Here is a 23,501-nt window from a genome sequence, read left to right as displayed (position 1 = left end):
AAACTCGGAACTCTAGCTTTAAAATTACGCTTGTTATTCGATTTTTTTGATTTGCGGGGGCGGAAGTGGGCGTGGCAAAAATTTGAAACAAACTTGATCTGCGTGCAAACATAACAAATGCTGTCGAAAAAAAAATTATAGCTCTATCTCTTATAGTCTCTGAGATCCAGTGTTTCATACGGACAGACGGACAGACACACAGACGGACAGACGGACATGGCTATATCGTCTCGGCTGTTGACGCTGATCAAGAATATATATACTTTATAGGGTCGGAGATGCCTTCTTCTACCTGTTACATACATTTCCTGCCGGCACAAAGTTATAATACCCTTCTACCCTATGGGTAGCGGGTATAAAAAAACTTCAATGAAAAAAAGAGCACTATCTAAACAAGCAGTACGCAAAATCGTTAGAATTGCATCAAATTCGACTAAGTCCGCAACTAAGATTAAGGAATTAGCCGGAGTAAAAGCAAGCCTTTAAACTGTTCAGCGTACAATCAGAAATGCAGGACACCTAAAGAAAAAACCTCCTCTGAATGCAATACGCAAAGAAAAAACGGCTTCGATTTGCGAAATAATACATGACGTGGAATGTTCAAACTGACACTCGGCTTAATGATTTTTACTGATGAAAAACGTTTTAATTTAGATGGCCCCGATGGCTTTCAATATTATTATCATTATTTGCGAAAAGATGAGCTATATTTAAGTCGCCACCACATCCGAGAAGGTGGAGTAATGGTGTGGGGTGCCATCACATTTAATGGAACAATTGACTCAATTTGTATCGATCAGAAAATGAACGGCGATCGCTTCAAAACATTGTTGAAATCCGTATTTCCAAAATTAAATGATCTCTTTGGACCAATTCCTTGGATTTTTCAACAAGACTATGCTCCTATTCAAAACGCTCGAGTAGTAAAACCTGGCCACCATATTCTCCAATGTTTGGGGCTGGCTAACGCGGAAGATATACGAAGAAGGAAAGCAATACCAAGATAAGGAAGCATTAACTGAAGCTTTTAAACGTGCTTGTAACGAGATTTTGTTGAAATACATAGCTTCCCTGTATTATTCTATGAAGGACCGGATATATGAAGTTATTACTAACTAAGGAGGCAGTACTCATTACTGAAATGTGTTTTTTTTTATATCTAATAAATCAAATATTAACACCAACTACAAATTTAAGTTAAAAATAAGTAACTTTAAAAATAAGTAAGAAAGCTACAGTCGAGTGTACTCGACTGTGAGGTACCCGCTACCCATTTTGAATAAAATAAATATATTTTGCGGTATTTTGTACAGAAAATACAACAAATACAGAAAAATACAGAATATATTACAAAAATACTAAAAGTGTACCAAATGGTATATTAGGTATACCGATAAAATACCACATTCAAAATATACCGTAGACGGCACAATATAACAGATTGTCAACCAAAGCATCTATGACCCCTAGTAAGTAGGCGTTTTTGCACATACAAAAATATTTCTTTAATACCTTCGACAATTTTTATCTGATCGCAAGCGAATTTTCAGGAATCATAACTACTATAGTAATTATTGTATATACCAAAATTCGCAACTCGCTTTAAAATTACGCTTGTTATTCGATTTTTTTGATTTGCGGGGGCGGAAGTGGGCGTGGCAAAAATTTGCAACATACTTGATCTGCGGCAAACATAACAAATACTGTCGAAAAAAATTATAGCTCTATCTCTTATAGTCTCTGAGGCATGGCTAGACCGTCTCGGCTGATCAAGAATATATATACTTTATAGGGTCGGAGATGCCTTCTTCTACCTGTTACATACATTTCCTGCCGGCACAAAGTTATAATACCCTTCTACCCTATGGGTAGCGGGTATAACAAATATTTTGTCTAAGTGCGTTTATTCTATTGACCAAGAAAAATGTACCTTATTTTAGGTTGCTTGAAGAAAATGTTTGAATATATTATAATTGAAGTATTATTAAATAACCAAGATTTTTGCATACTAACTTTTTTTCAATAATCATTAAAATAATAAATATAAAACAAATTTATGTGGAAAACTGAGTGCGTCTAGCCCAAGACCAGCAGTATATGTAAATAATTTTGTCAATATTGAATTTTTAACTTTTATGTATTTTTGTGTTTTTAATCAAAGTTCTTGCATTGAAATGCATTTAGAAAGCGATGAATTTTATTTCACAGTTTGGATTCTAAGAAAGTTTAATTTTTTAAAAATATCGGAACAAATTCTATATATGATAATAGTTGAAAGTCCGCGTTTCGGGTCGGCGACTGTTATGAAATATTATCGTCAATTCCAATGGCATGTAAAAACTGGGATAAATGAAGACATACACATAAATAAACATATATTCCAGCATATACATAAGTATGTATTATTTATACATACTTTTCTTGGACAGTTGTATTAGTGGCTAAGGCGATCGCACTAAGCTCACAATTATGCATAATAACATAGGAGCCTACTCGAACGCTTCATCATTAAGTTTAACAGACAATTTGTCAAAAGAAAAACAAGAAAAACACAAAAAATTTGCATAAAAATAACAAACAACTCACATTAGACGACAAACACAACAACAACAACAACGAAGACACCAGTGCACCAGTGCGAAATTTGCATGTCTGACCGACTAAGTTGGCCAGCAACATCAGCGACAACGACAACACCAACAAGTCAGCTACCAATAACAATTTTGCACCAACGTCGACCGATTGACGGTTGCGGTGTTAAAAACAGAAGCACAAGTCCAGGCCAGACCAAAGCAACGACCAACTGCAATTACCAGAAGCGAGCCACGCAGGCCAACGCAGAAGCAAAGTCTTAAGCCAAAGCCGAACCCGAAGAGATATCAACGGAGATCGGCCAAGGGAGGCAACTTCCAAATGGCAACGTTGCGGCGAACAACATGTGCGTTTGTGTCCGCAACGATTAAGTAAAAACAATTTACACGCCTGCCTGCCAGTCTGCCTTTCAGCCAGCTAGCCAGCTAGCCAGCCAAGTGGCGAACGTGGCCAAGATCCCATGTTGGCTCTGGACGTGTGGCGTTAATATGCGTCGCTCTGACTTAGCTCGATGCTGCTTGCTGTTTGCCACTTGCCACTTGCCACTTGCCTTTACTGCATGTTAGTGGTTCCTTTTGGCATCGCCAACATGTCAATTATATCGTATCAAATTAATAATTGTACGCACCGCGCATATAAGCACATACAAATAAAACAAGATAGGATTGATTAATCTGCTCCATCGAATACTGAATACCCTTTCCACCTGCTTACAACTCTTTATAATCAATTCCCAAACACCAGTTTTCCATTGACGAACGTCTTAAAACATGGTGCACACCTAAATAAAACATTATACTGAAGTCTACTCGAATCCACACAAATATATGCACCTAAGACGGAGCATTAAATTATGGTTTGAAAATCAAGTGGGGATGCACGTCTGCGCAACATTTGCCAATAAGTTGGTTTAAGGAGCTGCAAGTGGTCCGTTGTAGCAACGGGTCGTGGTAGACAGGGGCGAACTGGTCCCATAGTAGTATGAAACATTCACACACACACACACACACACACACACACTAATGTACTCTATTTGGCTGTTACTTTGGCTATGTTAGTCGGTGCTTTAGTGAAATGTTGCTAACCATTGAATTCCAATTATGAGAATTTCAGTGATAATCTTCTTTCAATATTTTATTTATAATATATTTATAACCGGAAGAAGGTCTAGTCTCTACTTTCCGATCAAAAGAGACATTGTTCCAAAAACTCAAACAAACGAACGTCATGACAAAACTAACCTTTACAGATATTTCCACTACTACTAATTTTAACATTTATGTATATGTATGTACATTTATGTACATACATAAATGCGTACATATGTAAAATATATGAAATTGAAACTCAAAAAATGTACTATAATACATGAAAACTCTTGTATTCTGCGGCAATTGGCTTAGTTCCAGAGCAATTTCAACTCTTGTGAGCAGACGCTTGGACGGAAAAAAATTTATCATCGTATATGTATGTACATAGTTATGTATCAAATTAATCAACAATTTAAGCGATTTTATTGAAATATACCAAACACATACCAAGAGCAAACTGGTTCCAGCATTTTGTGCCTTGGAATTGTATTTTGTATGTTGGCGTCATTTAAGTTGTCTGTGTAAATGCTGTAGCTGCTGAAGTGGTAATTATCTTTTGACAGCACTTAAGTTGAATTTGGTAATGACATATGGCTAAAGTTCGAAACGGCGACAAAAGCGACGCTTTAACCTGGCTGACTGTTGAGGTTGAGAAATGTCTGATAACAACAGACAGTTGAACGGTGATTTACTTCTTTTGAAAAAATACTTTTTTGATGATCCATTGATTTTCCATTTTAGCATATTTGTACTTCTCTTGGATTGGCATTTTTATGCTAACTTTACAAACACTATGCTTTTCGTCAAGCTTCAAATTGTCATCTAAATAAAAACTTAATACTCGAAATATGGTAAACTTGTAATCAGCTGACACTTGGACAATGAAAGTACAAGATCATATTATCGCCCACCACTAACGCGCTCTGTTTACCATTGTGCGTTTGCATGTGTGTACGTCCGTGTGCGTGCGTGCGCGTGTGTGAGTGAGTGAACGTGAAATGAGCGGAAAATGAAAACGGCGGCACAACAGACGACAAGAGAGCGAAAATCAAGAACAAGCACAAAACTCCAATGAAAAAATCCTCTATTTAAAACAATTCGTTAATCGCATAAATCATTTTTTAACAGTGACTGCAACAACGTGAGTAAATGAGATCCACCATCTGCAGAAAAGAGACAGAGCAAACTGACAACGGGAACGGGACAACAGCAGAAGCCTCGTTGCAAAAATAGATTATCTTGTTGCCTTCGAAAATTGAAAGATCTGCAAGCTAGCCAGATATTCCTATTGGCATCTCAATCGGCATGGCAAATAAAAGGTTAAGCTTAAAGCTGACTGAAGACTGTGAGCTGGAAAATCAAATCGAGACGTTGTTGGACGATCATGAAAATCTGGAAAATATCGATGCACGTGTTGCAAAGCGATTCAAATCAAAGGGTGTGGAAGACGAATCTCCATTGCATCGTATGCTGCAGCGTCAAATATTCAACGGATCGTGCAGTAATCTGTCGCCTATAACCGAATTGTCGCACAATATGCGTGGCACTGTTTTGGATGGCGGAGGTACCCCAAAGTCAAGCACCCTGCGAACCTACAACAGCATCTCGTCCAGCTATGACTCCGGCAATTCGCTGGATGACGAATACATGGCAATGTTCGAAATGGAGGCATTGGACCAAATGCCGTTAGCCAAGCTACCTGGTGATCTAGATGCCCTAATTCGAGGCCAGCTGAAAACAAACGAAACTGTGCCGACTACTGTGGAACCTCGATCGGTGCGTCGTTGCTTAAGCATGACAGCGGAACAGTCGGCTCTGGACATCACGCCGATTAAAAAACTGCATCGCACACAGAAGACAGAGCAGCAGCTTCCTGTTAATAACAGCTTGAGCCTGATACGCAAGTCTGTGTCCATGAATAATGTGGATATACTCAACGCATTGAGCGACGAGCCGCAGCTTATTGGAGATCTGACCAAGCCGTGTGCCTTGCCCGTAATGCAAACCGGGGTCCGACATCGTGATCTCAAGACAATTTCCTGTAATACACTCGCTCGTCTGATGCGCGGCGACTTTGTCGATCTGTCTGACCGCTACAAGATCATCGATTGCCGCTACCCATATGAGTTTGAAGGAGGTCACATACGTGGTGCACATAACCTGTACACTCGTGCCCAGCTGAAGGCTGCCTTTCCAGTGAGCACAGATGCAGATACAGATGCAGATCACCGCCATATTTATGTGTTTCACTGCGAGTTCTCGTCGGAACGTGGCCCAAAGCTGCTGCGCTTCTTGCGCAACAATGATCGCAGTGTACACACACACGACTATCCTACGCTTTCGTATCCAGAGCTCTATCTGCTGCATAATGGCTACAAGGAGTTCTTCGCCAGCTACGCCGATCTCTGTGAGCCCTCCGACTATGTGCCAATGTTGGCGCCGGCCCACAACGAAGAGTATCGTTTATGTCGAGCTAAAACCAAGTCATGGCAGTATGGTGAAGGTGATGGTGGCGACAGTGGCATCGGTGCTGGTGATACCAGTGCTCCTTCAACAAATTCTCGCACTTTATCTAAGTCACGCTCCCGCTTACTCTATGCGGAATAGTTGATAGTTCTTGTCATTCTATATTAAGTTAATTAGTTGTCTAATTAAGGTTACGTTGTGTTGTCCTTCGGTTAGGTAAAATTTCATTTATTTGTTTTAAATTTGTTTTTCCGATTACTACTTTTATTTCTCTAGTCAGCGCTAAAAATATTTTAATCTGTTCAGTTTTTGCATTTAGTTAAATGTTAAAGTGTTTCCTATTTCTAGCTGTAATTACAATTTTAGATACATTACAGAACTATTCGCTAAGAGGGATCCTATTTATTGTATAACATATTAAGCATTTTCTAACAACGAAAACCGTCAAAGCATTCTAAAATTCGATTTTTTTTTAAGATTGGTATAACTATGCTGATCACGTGCTCAAAAATTCTTCGTTTCGGCAATTCAGATAGTTATTTTAAGTATTATACATTTTAATTAACATTATATACAAATATTTCTATGAACTTAATATACGATATTGGCTTAAATTCGTTCATTACTGGTTTGTCAATATTTAATTTATATAATTATTAAAGGATTTCAGTTTAAATAAAAGTATGGACAAATTCTTATAGTTTAAATTTTATTGCCGCGTAAATGATTATAACTAGTCATTCACAATCTGGTTGTAAAAAGTATAATTTAATATTAATTAAATTATTGACTCTTATTTTTGTTTTCCATCATAATAAGCGACTTGCTCATGGCGAATTACTTTAAACATTTTCCTATGCCCCTTTCTCTTTACTTGTATTTACGACTTTGTTTTTGTTTTTAAGAATTGCAAAACAATTTGAGAGCGCAAAAATTTGTAAGTGGAATAAACGGCTAATATCCATTAATATTGACTTTTTCGATAAATATACCGAAATTATATTTAAAATACGGTCACACTTTCAGAATCATTGGTGCGTTATCCATAACCAAAAACACCAAAGTTGTATCACGCGAACAGCTGTTTAGGGGTGAAAAAGTAAACAAACTAAGGCAGGAAGAAGAAGAATATAGAGGGCTCCAGAATCAAATCAACAGAAAATTTACTAAATTATGCGTCACTAAGGGCATTCAAAAAGTATAAGTGTAAGTCGTCAAAACAATGATTTTATTGTGCCTCTGTCTACTTTCGTTTATTTTTTCAACTATTTAATAATGCGGCGGAAGGATAAACCTGCTGTCCGACAATAAACATAAATAAGCAAAACTTGATTGCTATAAATTTATTTTGCCTTTGGCATGCTGTTTTTATTTATTTCAAAAATCTTAACAATTTTTATAATATCAATGGAGATTGTGACTTTTAGCCAAATGAATAAAGTAATACAAAAAGAGACTCCGTTGGGCTTGCAGCTACTCTTCCTTTTTGGGGTCAAAAGGAGCTTTGAATCCGGCTTTTTCATAGAACTCCAATGGAACTGGATCTTCGGACTCAAAAAATTCTGAATCTCGGACGCAACACGGTCCAAGCTCCATTGCGACTATTTTTTGGCCCCAGAATTCTAGCAATTTCCGTTCGAGTACTTCATCGCGTAGCTTGACAATCCACTCGTTAAATTCCCAGGGCCCGTAAAACCCAGCATCGCCTTTGTACTCTTGCAACAATTCGGCGGCCTTATCAAACTCCGGCTGTTCCGGTGTTCCCTCAAACAGCAGTTTCCATATTGTCTCGCGAGTTACTTGGCTTATTTTAGCAATGTTCTTCTTCTGTATTTCATCGGGGACAGGGACAGTAGTCAAGACATAGCGTTTCATTAAATTCTGATAGTCGACTAGAGCATTTTCCATGCTGATCTTAACTTCAAAATCGCCAGACAAAGCAGCTGCATTGTAAGTTTTACGTTCACTTTCCGGAATTGGCTGCTCTTCAAAGCTGGAGTTCTTGCTCAGCGCTCGCACCTTCACACTCGCCGCAAATGGAGCTGTGCAGCCGGCATGCGCATAGAATTCCAGCGGCGGCTCGTCGTCGCCGTCAAAAAGATCTGAGTCACGGTGCCAACAAGGACCCAATTGCTTCTTCACAATTGAGTTGCGCCAGAAATCCAGCATGTTTCTTTTCAGCAGCTCATCGCGTAATTTCACAATCCATTCGTTGTAAGGCCAGGGTTGATAGAAACATGCGTCACTCTTGTATTCTTCAAGCACATCTGTAGCTTTTTTCTGTGACTCATCCGATGCATTTGCATCATTGAATAAAAGTTCCCAGATGACATCACGTGCAGCACTTGAAATCTTTATAACATTTTCTTTTATAATTTCATCATCGACAATTTCTTCAACTGCAACATGTGTTGTAATCAAGTTCTTGTAGTCCTGAAGAGGTGTCTCTTTGCCAATGATAGCGTTACCAACAATCTGTATTAAACATAATATATTATTATATATATATATATTTTATAAATATATGAATATATGTTATTGGCATGCTTACCTGGATGGAATTTGCTGGATTTGATTTTTCTGCTGGAGTTGACATATTGCTTTCAGATTTGCGCTTTGACATTCCTTAAAAATATTTTCGTTTAGGTATCGACTGCCAAATAAAGACTTCACAATACATCGATGTATCGATGTTCCTAAACATCGATACGATATTTTCAACAGCAAACTCAATACCTATGTATCGATGTTTTTGCCCATCATCTTTTTCTTACCGCCTCTAAGAGCACAAATAAAAGGGAAGCAAACGAGCAAGAGAACGTTTCAATTTTTATTTAAGGTAAGTAATATTCTTATTATTGTTCTCTTATTTCTAATAATGGTTTTAGACGTTTTATTGAAAAAAAATATATATGTGTGTTTCCGGAACATCTTCCGACTCTGATCGCAATTTTAATAAAGCAGGACAACTGGTATCAGATAGGCGAGGCTCGTTGAAGTCTTCTGCAGCTAGCTAATTACGATTTCTACACAGTAACTGCAATCTCATTAACCAAACTTAAAACGAAGTGTCTAGAAACAAAAAAATTGAGCTATCTTTAAATTTATTTAAAAAGCGCGGGGTAAAATTTCCCTACAAGCATCGAACTGTTCGATGTTTTAGCATTACTATTTTAAATCGATGTTCGCTAGATTCGATGTTTTCTAAGCACCCTGACAAAAATCCCAAAATCTTACGATAGTGCTATCGATGCATTTAAATTACTTTAACCAGCTTCCACGGCACCACAAACTCTTCGGCAATTGAAAATTCAAATAATGGACCAGTAACCAAATATTCATTTTTTCAATGTATTTAAAGTTTTATATTTGACTCGTTAAAAAACCATTAGAAAAAACTCGGTTGCTGTAAAAAAATCCAACACAAACCTAGAAATATCGAACACCGAATTTTTAAAAATCCCAACATATGTAATAGTATCGACCAACTATTTCGGTATATTTTTCAAGTCACGCGATGATTTTCGAGGTGAAATACAACCGGAGCTCAGCACAACACAAAATTATGATAAAAATCTGTGCAAAGTTATGCAATATAAATTACTGATTTTTTATATCACTATTTTTGCTGACACTATAGAAATCTATTGAATGCAAACTTTCATTAATTTCCCAATTTCCAGAATTGCTCATCCTGTTAAAATCAACTATTATGTTTGGAATTTAATTTTTTTAAATTGGTATATCACCTTCGTTAAATATTTTATCGATCGAATACTGATAATTATTTTAGTATTTTTTTAAATGTGCAATGGTCTCTGTTAATCGCACTGAAGCAACGCAAATGTTCATCGTATTTCTGCAGACAGAGTTTTATGTTCTTCTAAAATAATCATTTGTTCAACAATAAATTATTCTTAATAATTGTTAACGAATTAATTTATATTGGATGTTTTCAATGCTTACTATAAAAAATCGATATTTATAACATTGAATAACCATCGTTTCATTTATATTGATATCGACGTTTGTCCACCTCTATTTTCTTCTGGTGTGCATCTCTCTATTACAACTGATTAATTTCCAAATTAGTTGCGTGATAAAAAGAGAAAATAAATATATAGAAAAATAGCAAAGAAGAATCTACGGTTATTTTCTATTCGAGTGTTGGTCTCTGGCTGTGTTATCCGTCTGTTTCACATACACATCACATATTAGTGAAAAATTTGAGGTTACAATATTTGACCACGGAAGCAAGAAGCCAAACGCTGTGTTAATGTCGCCCACAAGCAATAAATTGTCAACTATATCAAATAAAAAACAATCCTAATTAGAAAACATCCACATCAGCTAAATATTTGAAAATCAATTCGATTTGTGGAGTTTGTGTTACAGTGAGTGTATTTGTGCGTGAAATTCTCTTTTCTCGTACTCCGAAAGCAACGAAAAACGTCTTAAAGTTATACTCAAATGTGTATGGCAATTGTGGTAAGTCTATAAATGTACATATAGTTAAAGACACAACCAAAAATGAGGCAAATAAATGTCATATTATTGCTTGCCACCTAAAGTAAACATTTTTTGATGCTTACTATTGAGATATATTACATTCTCTACTTGAAATTTCTCAATGCAATTAGATTGCACTCAAACTCTCACTCACTTGCTGACTTGAGTGGGTGTGCAAACATACCTACATACATATGTATATACATGTGCTTGAGCTTAATTTCTTCATATTGGTATATGCTTGTATGCAGACACACACAACCAATTGCATGTATTTTAACTTTGTATATGGGAAATTTGGATGGAAATAAGTCAAAAAGATATTAGATTTGGCAAATGTTTTCGATGTTTGATTAATTCACTTATTTTAATTGTGATTTTTGGCAATTTGCCTGTGCTGTGAACCATTGACCCAATTGCTTTGATACGGTTTCTATGTAAATGACTTCTATGACGTCGCCAGCTGATATTAAACGTCTGCACCAGGCTTGTTTGACCTGGTTACACAGTAACAGTAATAGTAAAAACTAGTGCAAATGTAGAAGTGGGACGTGACCAGAACCAGTGCAAGCGAAAATATTCAAAAGATAGGGATAACGACTACACATACTTATGTATTAATGTGATACATACATACATACATACATAAGTACAAACACATATTTGCTTTCTTTAATCATTCTCAATTTTACGTCAGCAGTAGTATCTAATCTATGAACCGCTTAAACAGATTTATCATATTAACGTCAACTGCAACAAAATCGCGAGTCGCGAGGTAGAAAAATTATGAGCTCAGTGAGAGAAGAAAAATAAACACGCAAAAATCATCATCGCAGATATCATCAGTTGAATTTTATTCTGGGCAACTAAGAACGCAAAATTAATTGTTGTCCGTAGTATTTCAGTATTCGTTTTAATAAAATACATTAAGAAAGCAATGGGAGTTATTATCGATCATTTACTTTAGGTATGTACATGTATGTGAGTATATATTTGTATATGCCTCCACGGTAATTCTTTGTTATTATACCCTGTGTCCACTGGCGTATTCAGAAAGGCGATGGAATCTACGCTACTTATGCGTGGTTCTCAGAGAATAAAAGTGCTGAACATGTGGTTATTCAACTTAATTTCAAAAGTTTTCATAACTTGAGCGAATGTCAAAATGTCATTTACAAATAAATTTAATCTAATCAGTAGAACAAAATATATTTATTAAATAGTTTTTGAGATATAACATAATGAGCTCAGGGTATCTGTTAGTCGATCATTCTCGAATTGGGCGTATTTACTTGCTTTTGTTTGTTTTTGTCTTAAGTATGTCCATCACACAAACACTTTCTTGTATACATATAAATATACTTTTTTTTTGCAAATTTTAATGCCGTTGTAAAGTTTGTATGTAGTCGGCATTTGCGTCAATGCAGACAAGCTAGCAAACAACAACAGCAGGAGCAACAGATGAACATAAGCGTTTCCATACACAATTCACATTCTTATGCACTTATATATGTGCACGTACATACATGTATGTACTTTTATGCTTCAATGAATGTCAATAACATTCCGTCTTTATGATATTGACAACACATCATGTTAACCTGTATCACTTCAAAATCTAATCAAAGAGAAATCAGCGGCTGTAAAAGGATTTAAGCCTTCACATTTAACTTGTAAAATATATATTTACAATGCAAAATGCAAAGCAGAAGAAATATGTTGTAATTTTGTGTTTGGTTTCTGTTCTGTAATTACTCTGAATATGTTGATGTCCTTGAGCAAGTTCAGTTGTTGTTTTTTTAACATTATTCTTGATAAAATCAAATAAGAAAAACATGAGAGATCGCGGGGTTCCAATAATGATACCAAGGTTTGTTTCATTCTATTTGAGTTTTCTATGCACCCGGCGCCATTTTTAAATGTTTTCTACTTGTATATTCCTAATACATGTGTTCAAGAATTGAATTAAAATTTTGTGCCGGCAGAAAATGTATGTAACAGGTAGAAGGACCCGACCCTATAAGTATATATATTATTGATCAGGGTCAGCCAAGACAACATAGCCATGTTCGTCTGTCCGTATGAACACCTAGATCTCAGAGATCCAGTTTGTTTTAAATATTTGCCACATCCACTTCCGCCAACGCAAATCTACCAAAATCTAATAAAAAACGTAATTTTAAAGCTAGACCAGCGTACAGCATACTTTAATAACTACAGTATTTATGATTCCTGAACATTTTGTTGCGTTCAAATACAAATTTTAGATGTTACTTAAGGAATACTTTTGTATGGACAAAATCGTCGTTTCAATATACTTAAAACGGCCTTTAGTATATTTTATATTTTTGCAGTATATTAATTCGGTATATTAGCAGTAGCTTTCTTACTTGTTTAAGATAAATTTCGTATATTTCTCACAGATGTTAATCCATTTTTTTTTTATTTATTAAAGTCTAATAATAATAGTATACAGTGTAAATACGAAGATAACATATCGATATGGAAACATGCATATGCATATCTGTAGTTCAACTATTGTCACGTTTCCGGAAACCGTGCGAATTTCGTCAATATACATGCATGTCATTTCTAAATATAGAAAAGGAAGAAAGCGACCAAAACATGCAATACTTACAACGTCAGTCGTCGCAAGTTGCTTGCCAAAGCCAGAATGGGGGGAGAGATAGATAGAGATAGTTAAACCACCAGCCAATTCTATATTTAGTTTGCTAAATGTTGTTGTGGTTGACTCCTAGCTAAAGCTAAAGTGCATGTAACTACGACATCATCCGACTGGATAACCTTGAATAGGATTTGACGACATATCCATTTTGAGTGCACAATACTGATACTGATGCATTGTTTTATTGTGATTTGTTTATTGTTCAACTTCCTATACTATTGATTCGTTCTGCTTGTGAAGCATTTTCCTTCATAAAATGCTGAGGGAAAGTAGAAATAAATAACATACAAATATATATGTACTCTAGTTATGGTAAGTGCATCAAGTCAACAGCGGTAAAAAGTTAATAACGCACTTGGAGTCTTACATTCGTCATGTCAGTTGACAACAACTATAGTCGCAACCGAGAGATAAAGTCTCAATGTTTTGATGACTTAAGACATATATACATAACTAATGGTTATCGGCTTATAATTATGCTTTCTGTAGCTCATCTTATCAAGCAACCCTCGATTTTGGGTGTGACTGAAATGTTACCACAAACAGCCGACCGCATGTTGTCCTTACAGAAACGATAAATTCCATAAAGGTGAAATTCCAGACTAATGTTATGTGTACTTACATTGTGGTCTATTCCACCTCAGTTGAAGTGAGCACAACAATTTCAAAATCAATAGTTTCGTGCAGTCTCTTGAACTTTTCACTTAAATATGAATGCATTCTCTTTATTTTTATTCCCGGTATTATAACTTTGTGCGTCCAGCAAATGTACGTAAAAATCAGAAGTCATCTGCCACTCCAAGAGTATATATATTCTTGATAATCGTCAACAGCCGAGACGATTTAGTCATTTTCGTCAGTCCGTATGTTCGGTGGTTGATAAGAAATGCTGGATCTCAAAGTGGTATAATTTTCGACTTATAACTTGAACGCAGTTGAAGATCACTTCCGCCCCAGCAAATCGAAAAAAAAGGAAAGTGTAATTTTGGAGTTGGAGTTACGATTTTTTTGCCATCAAATAAAAGTTGTATTTTTTTTAGATTTTTCTAGTATATTAATTCTGTACATTTTTACGATTAATACTGTTCTGTTTTCCATTTATTGAATTGGGGTAGTGGGTATCTTACAGTGCACCCTTGAGGGAAGTAGTAGTAAGTCTAACATCGATGCCATAATAATTTAGTTGCAACTATTTAAGATGATTTTATTTATTTTTGAAACTTTTTATGCAGTAATTACACTGTATGGACGCAAAGACTCGAGTGAATTATGTTTGAGATCTTGTGATTATTTTTTTACTTCAATTACCAATGAAGTTGTGGAAAATATTGAAATCTTTTAAGCTATTTATTATATTTAATAAATCACAACAAAATACCTAATATAGGTATAAAATTAGTCTCCTGTCCTGATTGTTAGTCTCCGCGCTAAAAATATGAACCGTTTTAAAATACGGTTAGACATTGCCCAATATGTTTTTAAGCGGTTTCGTGCAGATGAGTTTACTGGATTGATTCTATAATAAAAAATCACACTCAGACAACGTTTGTTTGGGAATTGTCTGGTTTTGCTTCAATGTTATTAAATTGTTCTATGTAGACATATAATGTGACAATCACAATTCACAATTTTCATTCTGCAATTGAAACGTGATCTTAGCCGATTTGTAAAAACCAAGTAGGAAAGCTACAGTCGAGTGTGCTCAACTGTGAGATACCCGCTACCCATTCTTAATAAAATTATATTCTACAAATTTAACGAAAATATACTGTTAACGTTGTTCAGGAATATTACATACATTATGCCGTTACAAAGTTATAGCACTTCTATCCTATGGGTAGGTGGTATAAATTTTCGAGTGAATAATATATAAATTTGTGCTTGTTCATTTCTTTTTGGAGGGTGAAACCTATGCTTATACCTTAAGGTAATTTTTTTTTATTTTTTGTAAGCAGACAACATTACCTCCTTGACATATCTCCGGTTCCTGCTTCGTTCTCGCCCTTTGTTTCATTGTTGTTGTGTGTTTGTTTGTCTATCAACAAGCGACAATGGCATTGGCTTGTCTGGCCAGAGTGCAATCAACTTTCAGTTGTCTTTGCAATTTATTCTGAATTTTTGAGGAAACATATAATGCAACAAAAAATAAATACAAAAATGTATATTATGTATATCAAAACTTCAATGATTTTTTTATATGTTATATACATAAATTTCGATAAGCGAGCTTAAACATATAAAAATATGTTACATATACATATATATAACTAAATAAAAGACCTTAATATTAACTACATATATACTTGAATTTCATTGAAATTTTTGTATTTTCTATTTTTATTGAATCTACATTATTTATAAAGAATGATTAGATTAGTTAACGTAAAGTATCTCATTGTTAAAATATTAGTTACCAAATAAGGAAGCAATTTATTCATCATGATTTCGCGACGTCAACCAGATCCGACTGACACTTTCAAGTACACGTCTGACTAGTATAAATGATCGACTTTGAGATACTTATTAAACACAATTATTAAACAGGATATTTTTTTAATATTATCGAAACTTAAAAATGTAACTTAAATGTGGTTAATTTATTAATTTTCTTTTTTTATTTCATTATACTTTTATATTTTTTTGAAACGGTAGATAAGCAAGCAAAATACACTCAGTACTTTAACTAAAGCTTGCTATATTAAAATTGTTATAGACATATTTGAACCCACTGAACCGTAATATGGTGTCGTGACATAGGCTTGGTGTGAGACGGCACATGGGGCTAGTTTTATATAGAGCACTAATTGAACTATTCACATGTGTGCGAGCCTGTAATGGGAATTTTCTCTACAAATGAATATAATACCTCTTACTTAACTACAAGCTATTTCTGTAGGTAGCATCATTTGCATTTCGCGCATAATACAATATGATAAGTTTTAACTGGTTTCCATCTAGTCACTATTTGAGTTGCAGTCTACTCGCTCTCGCAATTGTTTTGCAGTCTGTCCTTGAATGAGTATCGACATGTGCTGCGGTTAATAATATACAAAGTAAACTTGTCTCTGTCTTTCAGTTTGTCTTGACCTTGGAAAGAAAGTAGCTTTCTGGGGAAATTAACTAACAGGGTTTTTATGAAAATCATTAAATTATTATTCAAGTAAGAAAGCTACATTCCTGCTACCCATTAAGAATAAAAGCAAAACAGTGCGGTATAAATTTTAAAGTATACCATATTAATATATCATATTATACAATAATACTGAAATATACGAATATACGATATATGTATTTGGTATATTACTGCATTAAAAATATACCATTGAGTGCAAAATATACCAGATTGTCAACCAAATCGAGTAAGATCCCAATTTTTACCTGATCGCAACCAAATTCAGGAATCATTAATATATGACTATAGTTATTATTGTGTTCCAAAAATCATTGCTCTATCTTTAAAATTATTTTTTATCTATTTGTGGGGCGGAGAAAGTGGGCGTGGAAAAAAAAAATTGAAACAAGCTTGATCTGCCTGCAAATATAACAAATGCTGCCAAAAAAGGATACGGCAGACAGACGGACATATCTATATCGTCTTGACTGCTCACTCTGATCAACAATATATGTATATATTTACTTTATAGGGTCGGAGATGTCTCCTATTGCCTGTTACATACATTTCCTGCAGTCACAAAGTTATAATACCCTTCTACCCTATGGGTAGCCGGTATATAGTAAAAAGAAAATCACTTCAAACATCCTGTATGTATGATTATACTTATATAATACATTTTTAGATTTTGAATGGAAGTCGGCGCATATTATTATTATCAAACATTCCAAAAATAACAATATTTGACAATATAGGCCGACTTCTCATGGTTTTTGTTCACATTCTGCTCATTCGAATTTTCACTAAAATGTATTACAAAGATTCAAAAAAACATTTGAAATTTAAATAGATTTGTGGTAGATAATGTATATTATTGATAAAAGGAATAGTAACTATCTCCTAAAATGAGAAAGTATTCTTCGTTATTTCAATTATAAAACATTTTATATATTCCTTATGTTTTATGAGCGCTTTATGACAATTAAAGTGCTGTGAGGCGACACAACAAACACTCAAATACATTTTCGAGATGCGTTTCAGCTCGTTCGACAGCTGCTTAAAAAGTCCAAATTGCGCCAGACTGAGAAAACTTTACTCGGCGACGGGAGCATTGTACGTACATATATATGTACATATACTACCACGGTACTGTGTATGTACTATACATACGAGTGTACATAGGTTCATATTCGTGCAAATACGGGTATGCATGTGTATAAGCGTCTGAACTAAATACATGTATGTGTATATGTCATACATATTATTTGGCAGAGCGAGCGGCCGAATGTAGAGTGTGTGCGTCATTGCGAGAGAAGAGTCAAGCGAAGGCGGAGAGTAAACAAAATAAAATAAGCAAGTTAGTCAGTCGCTCACTCGATTTGTGCGTCACGTCATTTAGACTTGGATGTGTTCTCACTCTCTCAAGTTGTCATTTTGCAATCGCTCTCACAGTAAATGGGAACTTTACGAGTGCGGTGCTCACAGCGACGTTTTGCACAGTTCAGTCGATAGCAAAAGATGAAAGAGTGCTCATCGCGCAGCAATTGGTGTCTGCTCAGTGTTGTAATCGATCAGCGTCTTAGAATTGACACCTGTCGATATCTAATCGAGATTTTATCGCGTCGCATTACAGGCGACTAAATAGCATTTTTTAGTCGGTATAAAAAACAACAGCTATTTAACTATTTAAAACATTGTCAATACATTCGCAAAATAAGCGCAAAAATACACAGTGTCATCATTGTCCATACTTACGTATACATCTATTTACCTACATATAATATTTGTTTTTCTATATATTTGTTTTTGCTTGTGTGTGTTATTCATTTTCGCAAAGACGCAAAACAAAATATATTGCATAAGTCAACTAAAAAATAAAATAACAACCATAAGTAAGCAGCTGATATTCTGGTCCGCGTACAATCTTTTCGAAATATTCTGAGCTCCTAATGTTTCAGAGGTACAAATAAGTGAAAGTTTTTTTATACATATATACGAATAAATAACAAAATCATGTGCCCGCCCAGATGTGACTAAACGAATCGAATACATTTCAGGCACACATTCATACAAGCATGCACACTCACTCTTGGAGCTATATAATTTCCAACCGCTTGTTAATTAGTTCCACGTTTCCTTCATATCGTCTGGCTCGAGTCGTTGTAGGCTGTAATCGTCAACTTATAATGATGTTCCGTGTACCGCTGACACACACACGCACACGCCTTTTTTTTTTTATCAATATTATGCCAAAATTCAAAAGAATTGAATTGTTTATGTAGCTTTATTTTAGACTTGAATACGGAAAATCCCAACACCTTCAAACAAAGCCAAATATTTATTTGCTATGTATTATATACGTATACATAAAAAAAAATGAGTGTGTGTATGTGTGTATGTTTATATGTGTATATAAAGAATCTATATTTGAAGGCGTGATATATGCTTTTAAAGTATAATAATACAAATTGTATATAAGTTGGAAAATATTTTCGTTTAGCTTTTATTTTATTGCGTTTGAATTCTTTAAAAGTTCTCAAGCAAAAGCACAAATAAAATAGTATTCATATGTACAGATTTCAGCTTACAATTGATGATTCCAGTTATTTTTGAATATAGATTTATAACAACAAACATTCATCGAAGACTATAAAAACAATAATTGGCTTTTTTTATCTTCACTTAGCAAACAATTAGTTGAATATCATGAAAATTCAGTATATATACATATTTATATACATATGTCGAATTAAAACCTGTGAAGAAAAATTTAACATTCTTAATTAATCTAATTATCTTAAATTAGAACCTTAGCTTCTAATTTTGGATTGAATGTGTGTTGTATATAACTTTCAAATCTTTTCTATCGTTTTACTTGAACTAAATTTATTTTAGCAAAACTCTAATCCATAGGATTTCTATTTTATACTTTTAGTTAGTTCGACCTGTTCCCACACCTATGGAGTTTCATCTAGACAGCGCGGAATACTGCCAGGCACAGCACAAATAAAAAGTAAGACAAAAAGCATAACTATACAAAAACTATTAATACAAATATATCTAACACTAACTTAAGAACTGACGGTCAAAGGCTATTCCACTTGATATAAATGAACTGTATTGACCTCTAAACGTTTGTCATAAGACTCAAATTAAAAAGCTTTTCATTGCGTGTAATTGATATTTATTATTTTTTTAACATTTCCATGACAATTTTCTACGAATAAAACAAGTTGTTTCCAAATGAAAGAAATCCAAAGAAACACAGTCCAAAATGTTTATGAAGAGATGAAGAATATGAAAAAGTGATAAAATGGTATTAGGCTGAATTACATTTTTTTTCGAGTTGATTAATGAATTCAAAAAATACTGTTATAATGATATTAGTCAAAAACAAAACAGATTAAGTATTGCAGGCACAGTGTAGTGGGAAGAATGAGTTTCTTTTGAAACCCAAAATTAATATTTGACAATCAGTAAATAATATGTAGTCGAATACTCGTTGTCTATTAACTGTATGCAATTATTTTAGTCTTTATATTAACGAATTTTGAATTTGTTCTTTTACAGGTAATCACACCTCGAATAGGGCCGTGGCTAGCCTGAGAAAACGCTAAAACTTTTATGGAAGTCTAACAAAATCGGACTAAAAGTGGTCAGCTGAGATAGCTGAGTAATAAGCCCGTGCGTGGGAATAACGAAAAGAACAGACTTCATATCACGATTAGAATTATCGAAGGGTGTCCAAAGAGGGGGAATGCGATAAAGTGAAAAAATAATAGAAAGAGACCATAGAGAAGAAAGGAAGCGAACCTAAGAAGTGCACTAAATATATTATTTATAATTTGATTAAATTGCCGAACAGGGATTTTTGATAGATGTCTTAATGGACAAGCACAGGAAATTTCTTTAATTTTTTGTGATAACATTGAATGAAGGAAGAAATAATTCAAAATTGTGTACTTAATTAATTAATTAATACTTAAAAAGCTATATGTGTTGCATGTGTTTGATATAGGAACCTAAAGCTTACGAATCGTCTAATTATATAATATATATATAAATATATTTATATATATATATTCATATATATATATTCATATATATATATATTTATATACATACATATATTTTTTTACAAAAACATTAATCAAAGACGAAAAATCGAAAAACTTCTACTAAATCATTTATTAAGCTGAATTTTGTCGAGTTACAACATAAAATCAAATAACTTCCCAAAGTCTAATCAGATTGTTAAATTAGCCCAGACATTTTTTGAAAATTTATTTTATACAAAGAAAATTTAAGTTGAGTTTAAAGAAAAGAAGTAGGCAATTGGACTAATTTAATATCATCTATACATATTAACGGATCTGATTTAAAAAGTAAAGTTAAGGCATCAGAATGCGTCAAAAAGATCTACGCCCAGCACCTGCTCTTATTGAGTATAAGGGCATGAAGTTCCTAATCACCGATCGACCATCAGACATAACAATTAATCACTACATTATGGTGAGTAACCGTACTTTCATATTTAATGGATCAATGAATTAATTTATTTAAAATTCTTTCTTTGTAGGAGCTTAAAAAGAACAATGTTAACACTGTGGTGCGTGTTTGCGAGCCCAGCTACAACACGGATGAGCTGGAAGCCCAAGGCATTACTGTGAAGGATCTAGCTTTTGATGATGGCACGTTCCCGCCACAACAGGTCGTTGATGAGTGGTTCGAGGTCCTGAAGGATAAGTAAGTCAATTTTTAACTATTAAATAAAATTCAATAGGAATCAGTCACGAGTTAGCTTCATGCAATAAGACTGAAATTCATATAAGTAAATTTCATTTCTTTTGCTGATGATCTCTCGTTGTATATTTATTTTACCACATCCTTACAAGAGAATTATAAATTATCATAATATTTATATGCGATTAAATATAAAATCAAAAGCACATACATATTTTTAAAGGAATTTGTATAGATTTATTTCAGTTTAGACACTTTTATATCGAAATATTGAGTTTTGATTCACATAAGCGATACCAAAGTTGATTTTTATCAAGTCAGTATTATTATTTGTTGCTTTGTACACTGACAAAAAAATTAAAATTTAAAAGAAATGCGAAAAACAATTGAAAAATTACTATTACAATTAACAATTAAATAACGCCCAAGCTGCTAACAACATTAAAATGACTGCGCTCCCAATGAAGTAACTCATCGAAAACAATTGTAAATTGAAAATAGTATATTAATGAAAATACAAATCACTCACACATGCATACATACAGAATATACACACACATTTACACACACATACTCATACAGATTAGTACCATTTCCCGTAGTCCTCGCTGATCTTACGCTCTCCTTTTTTTTAATGTTATCGTACACTTGTGCAATATAAATCACTTTAATTATTATTTTTAGTCTGTACATATTTGGTTTATTTTTATTTCAAACCGAAAATTCTTTACTCTTGAAGTAAATTTTGTAATTTTGGTAATCTTACCCTATATCCAACATATATATACCTATATATATATGTACATATATACATTTATTTATATATGTATATATGAATTTGTATATGTATGTGTTCCGTTTCGTTTCTTGGTTTGTGTGCTATTATCCGCTGGCTAGTTTTAGAAAGTCCACAAGCGCTACACTATCCTACTACAGACATAAGCGTTTCTCGCTCAGACACCTACCAAAAACAGCTCCAATGACAGCAGCCACAGCCAGAGCCAGAGCCAGTCTCTCGGCCGCAACAGCCGCAGCGACATCAGCAACAACAAGAACAACAGATACAGATACAATGCCTCTAACAGCTTATGAAACTGATACAAGCGAAGCAGCAGCTATATTTAATAATACTGCATTTGTTGATAATGAGACTTGTCGGTAAGCGTAGATCCCAATGCTTTGTAAACGTTAAAGTAAAGTACATGCAACAGTTTAGAAAAATATGTAAAAGCCAAATTTCGTATTGCTTAAGTATGATTTTATATTTGAAATATTTTACTCTCTCTCTATCTTTATCTGTATATATACTACACGCACATTATTTTTATATTCTATTCTGACTGTTATCTTTCTTACGCTTATCGCAGATACCAACAGAATCCCGAGGCATGCGTTGCCGTTCATTGCGTCGCTGGTCTGGGACGTGCCCCTGTTTTGGTTGCACTGGCACTAATCGAATTGGGCTTGAAATATGAAGCGGCTGTTGAAATGATTAGAGAGTGAGTAATTCATTTGAATCACCCAATTTATTCTATATTTTTATATGGTATTTCTAATTTCAGTAAACGACGCGGCGCTATTAATGCCAAGCAGCTGTCATTTTTGGAGAAATACAAGCCCAAAGCGCGGCTAAAGCACAAAAATGGCCACAAAAATTCATGTTCTGTGCAATAGATTTCCAAAACCATATGTATATTCCCACCAGATAAAAAGTGTTCATTTTTTCAAACAAAAAAAAACCACAAAAAAACATGAAATAATTTATCGAAATAAAAAAAACTAAAGCTATTCAAACACCCACAAAAAATATATAAAAATTGCGACCCAGTTATTAGATAAAACTAAAGATAAACCCATAATCGTATTGGTATCAAATTGTATGTATTAATTAATGTAATTTATGTTTATTTAATTTTTCAAAACAAAAACAGCTCCAAAAAATATGTAACAATTCTAATATTATTTCAAACCAATTTACTTCCATTAAATGGATGTAATCGGGAGTATATATACATACATATATATAAATAACAGTAAAAGCAGTAGATTATGATGTACCCATAAACCGTAACGAAATCAATTGAACATACTGTCAAGGGTCAGGCAACACAGCAATAAATATAGGAAAGATCAAGAAAAGCTAAACAATAATTCACCATGTTAGCAATACAAGTTATAGGATGCGCTAAAAATGATTCACTATAAACCACGAAAATTAAAAATATATGACCCTAGTGGAAGGATGCAATCTGCTTATATCAACTAAATACTGCATTTCAATGATGATAGTATATAACTTTTA

At 34.1% G+C, this 23,501-nt stretch overlaps 4 protein-coding genes across 5 annotated transcripts; 3 read left to right on the top strand and 1 right to left on the bottom strand.

The window, feature by feature from the left end:
• Positions 1–4,483: 4,483 nt before the first annotated feature.
• LOC117564670 (cdc25-like protein phosphatase twine) lies at positions 4,484–6,774 on the top strand. The gene has a single exon (XM_034243533.2). The coding sequence runs from the start codon at positions 4,989–4,991 to the stop codon at positions 6,288–6,290; it is 1,302 nt and encodes a 433-aa protein (XP_034099424.1). The 5' UTR covers positions 4,484–4,988; the 3' UTR covers positions 6,291–6,774.
• A 703-nt stretch (positions 6,775–7,477) lies between these two features.
• On the bottom strand, positions 7,478–8,829 carry LOC117564671 (uncharacterized). The gene is made up of 2 exons (XM_034243534.2): positions 8,701–8,829; positions 7,478–8,624 (listed from the first exon to the last, which is right to left on the bottom strand). Exons 1-2 carry the CDS (start codon positions 8,770–8,772, stop codon positions 7,623–7,625), a joined length of 1,074 nt encoding a protein of 357 aa, XP_034099425.1. The 5' UTR covers positions 8,773–8,829; the 3' UTR covers positions 7,478–7,622.
• A 9,111-nt stretch (positions 8,830–17,940) lies between these two features.
• LOC117564089 (uncharacterized) lies at positions 17,941–20,513 on the top strand. Of its 2 annotated transcripts, none has more exons than XM_034242722.2 (3): positions 17,941–18,110; positions 19,392–19,469; positions 20,027–20,459. In XM_034242722.2, the coding sequence occupies exon 1, from the start codon at positions 17,975–17,977 to the stop codon at positions 18,095–18,097; it is 123 nt and encodes a 40-aa protein (XP_034098613.1). In that variant the 5' UTR covers positions 17,941–17,974; the 3' UTR covers positions 18,098–18,110; positions 19,392–19,469; positions 20,027–20,459. The 2 variants fall into 2 exon arrangements, with proteins under 2 accessions (XP_034098613.1, XP_034098612.1); XM_034242721.2 differs by having other exon boundaries at positions 17,943–18,114; positions 20,027–20,513.
• A 108-nt stretch (positions 20,514–20,621) lies between these two features.
• LOC117564088 (PRL-1 phosphatase) lies at positions 20,622–22,984 on the top strand. Its single transcript, XM_034242719.2, has 4 exons — positions 20,622–20,968; positions 21,036–21,202; positions 22,567–22,698; positions 22,762–22,984. The coding sequence occupies exons 1-4, from the start codon at positions 20,861–20,863 to the stop codon at positions 22,871–22,873; spliced, it is 519 nt and encodes a 172-aa protein (XP_034098610.1). The 5' UTR covers positions 20,622–20,860; the 3' UTR covers positions 22,874–22,984.
• Positions 22,985–23,501: the final 517 nt, after the last annotated feature.

This window comes from Drosophila albomicans, chromosome 2L (genome assembly GCF_009650485.2).
Source record: "Drosophila albomicans strain 15112-1751.03 chromosome 2L, ASM965048v2, whole genome shotgun sequence".
Taxonomy (NCBI): Eukaryota; Metazoa; Arthropoda; class Insecta; order Diptera; family Drosophilidae; genus Drosophila; species Drosophila albomicans.
This window is presented reverse-complemented; position numbering and strand designations above follow the sequence as displayed.

Bases quoted from the DNA above. Each gene is read 5' to 3' on its own strand.
- LOC117564088 (XM_034242719.2), top strand. From the start codon at position 20,861: ATGCGTCAAAAAGATCTACGCCCAGCACCTGCTCTTATTGAGTATAAG. The intron at 20,969-21,035 runs GTGAGTAACCGT...CTTTCTTTGTAG, and splicing joins CAATTAATCACTACATTATG to GAGCTTAAAAAGAACAATGT. The intron at 22,699-22,761 runs GTGAGTAATTCA...TTCTAATTTCAG, and splicing joins GCTGTTGAAATGATTAGAGA to TAAACGACGCGGCGCTATTA.
- LOC117564671 (XM_034243534.2), bottom strand. From the start codon at position 8,772: ATGTCAAAGCGCAAATCTGAAAGCAATATGTCAACTCCAGCAGAAAAA. The intron at 8,625-8,700 runs GTAAGCATGCCA...TGTTTAATACAG, and splicing joins ATCCAGCAAATTCCATCCAG to ATTGTTGGTAACGCTATCAT.
- LOC117564670 (XM_034243533.2), top strand. From the start codon at position 4,989: ATGGCAAATAAAAGGTTAAGCTTAAAGCTGACTGAAGACTGTGAGCTG.
- LOC117564089 (XM_034242721.2), top strand. From the start codon at position 17,975: ATGAAAGAGTGCTCATCGCGCAGCAATTGGTGTCTGCTCAGTGTTGTA.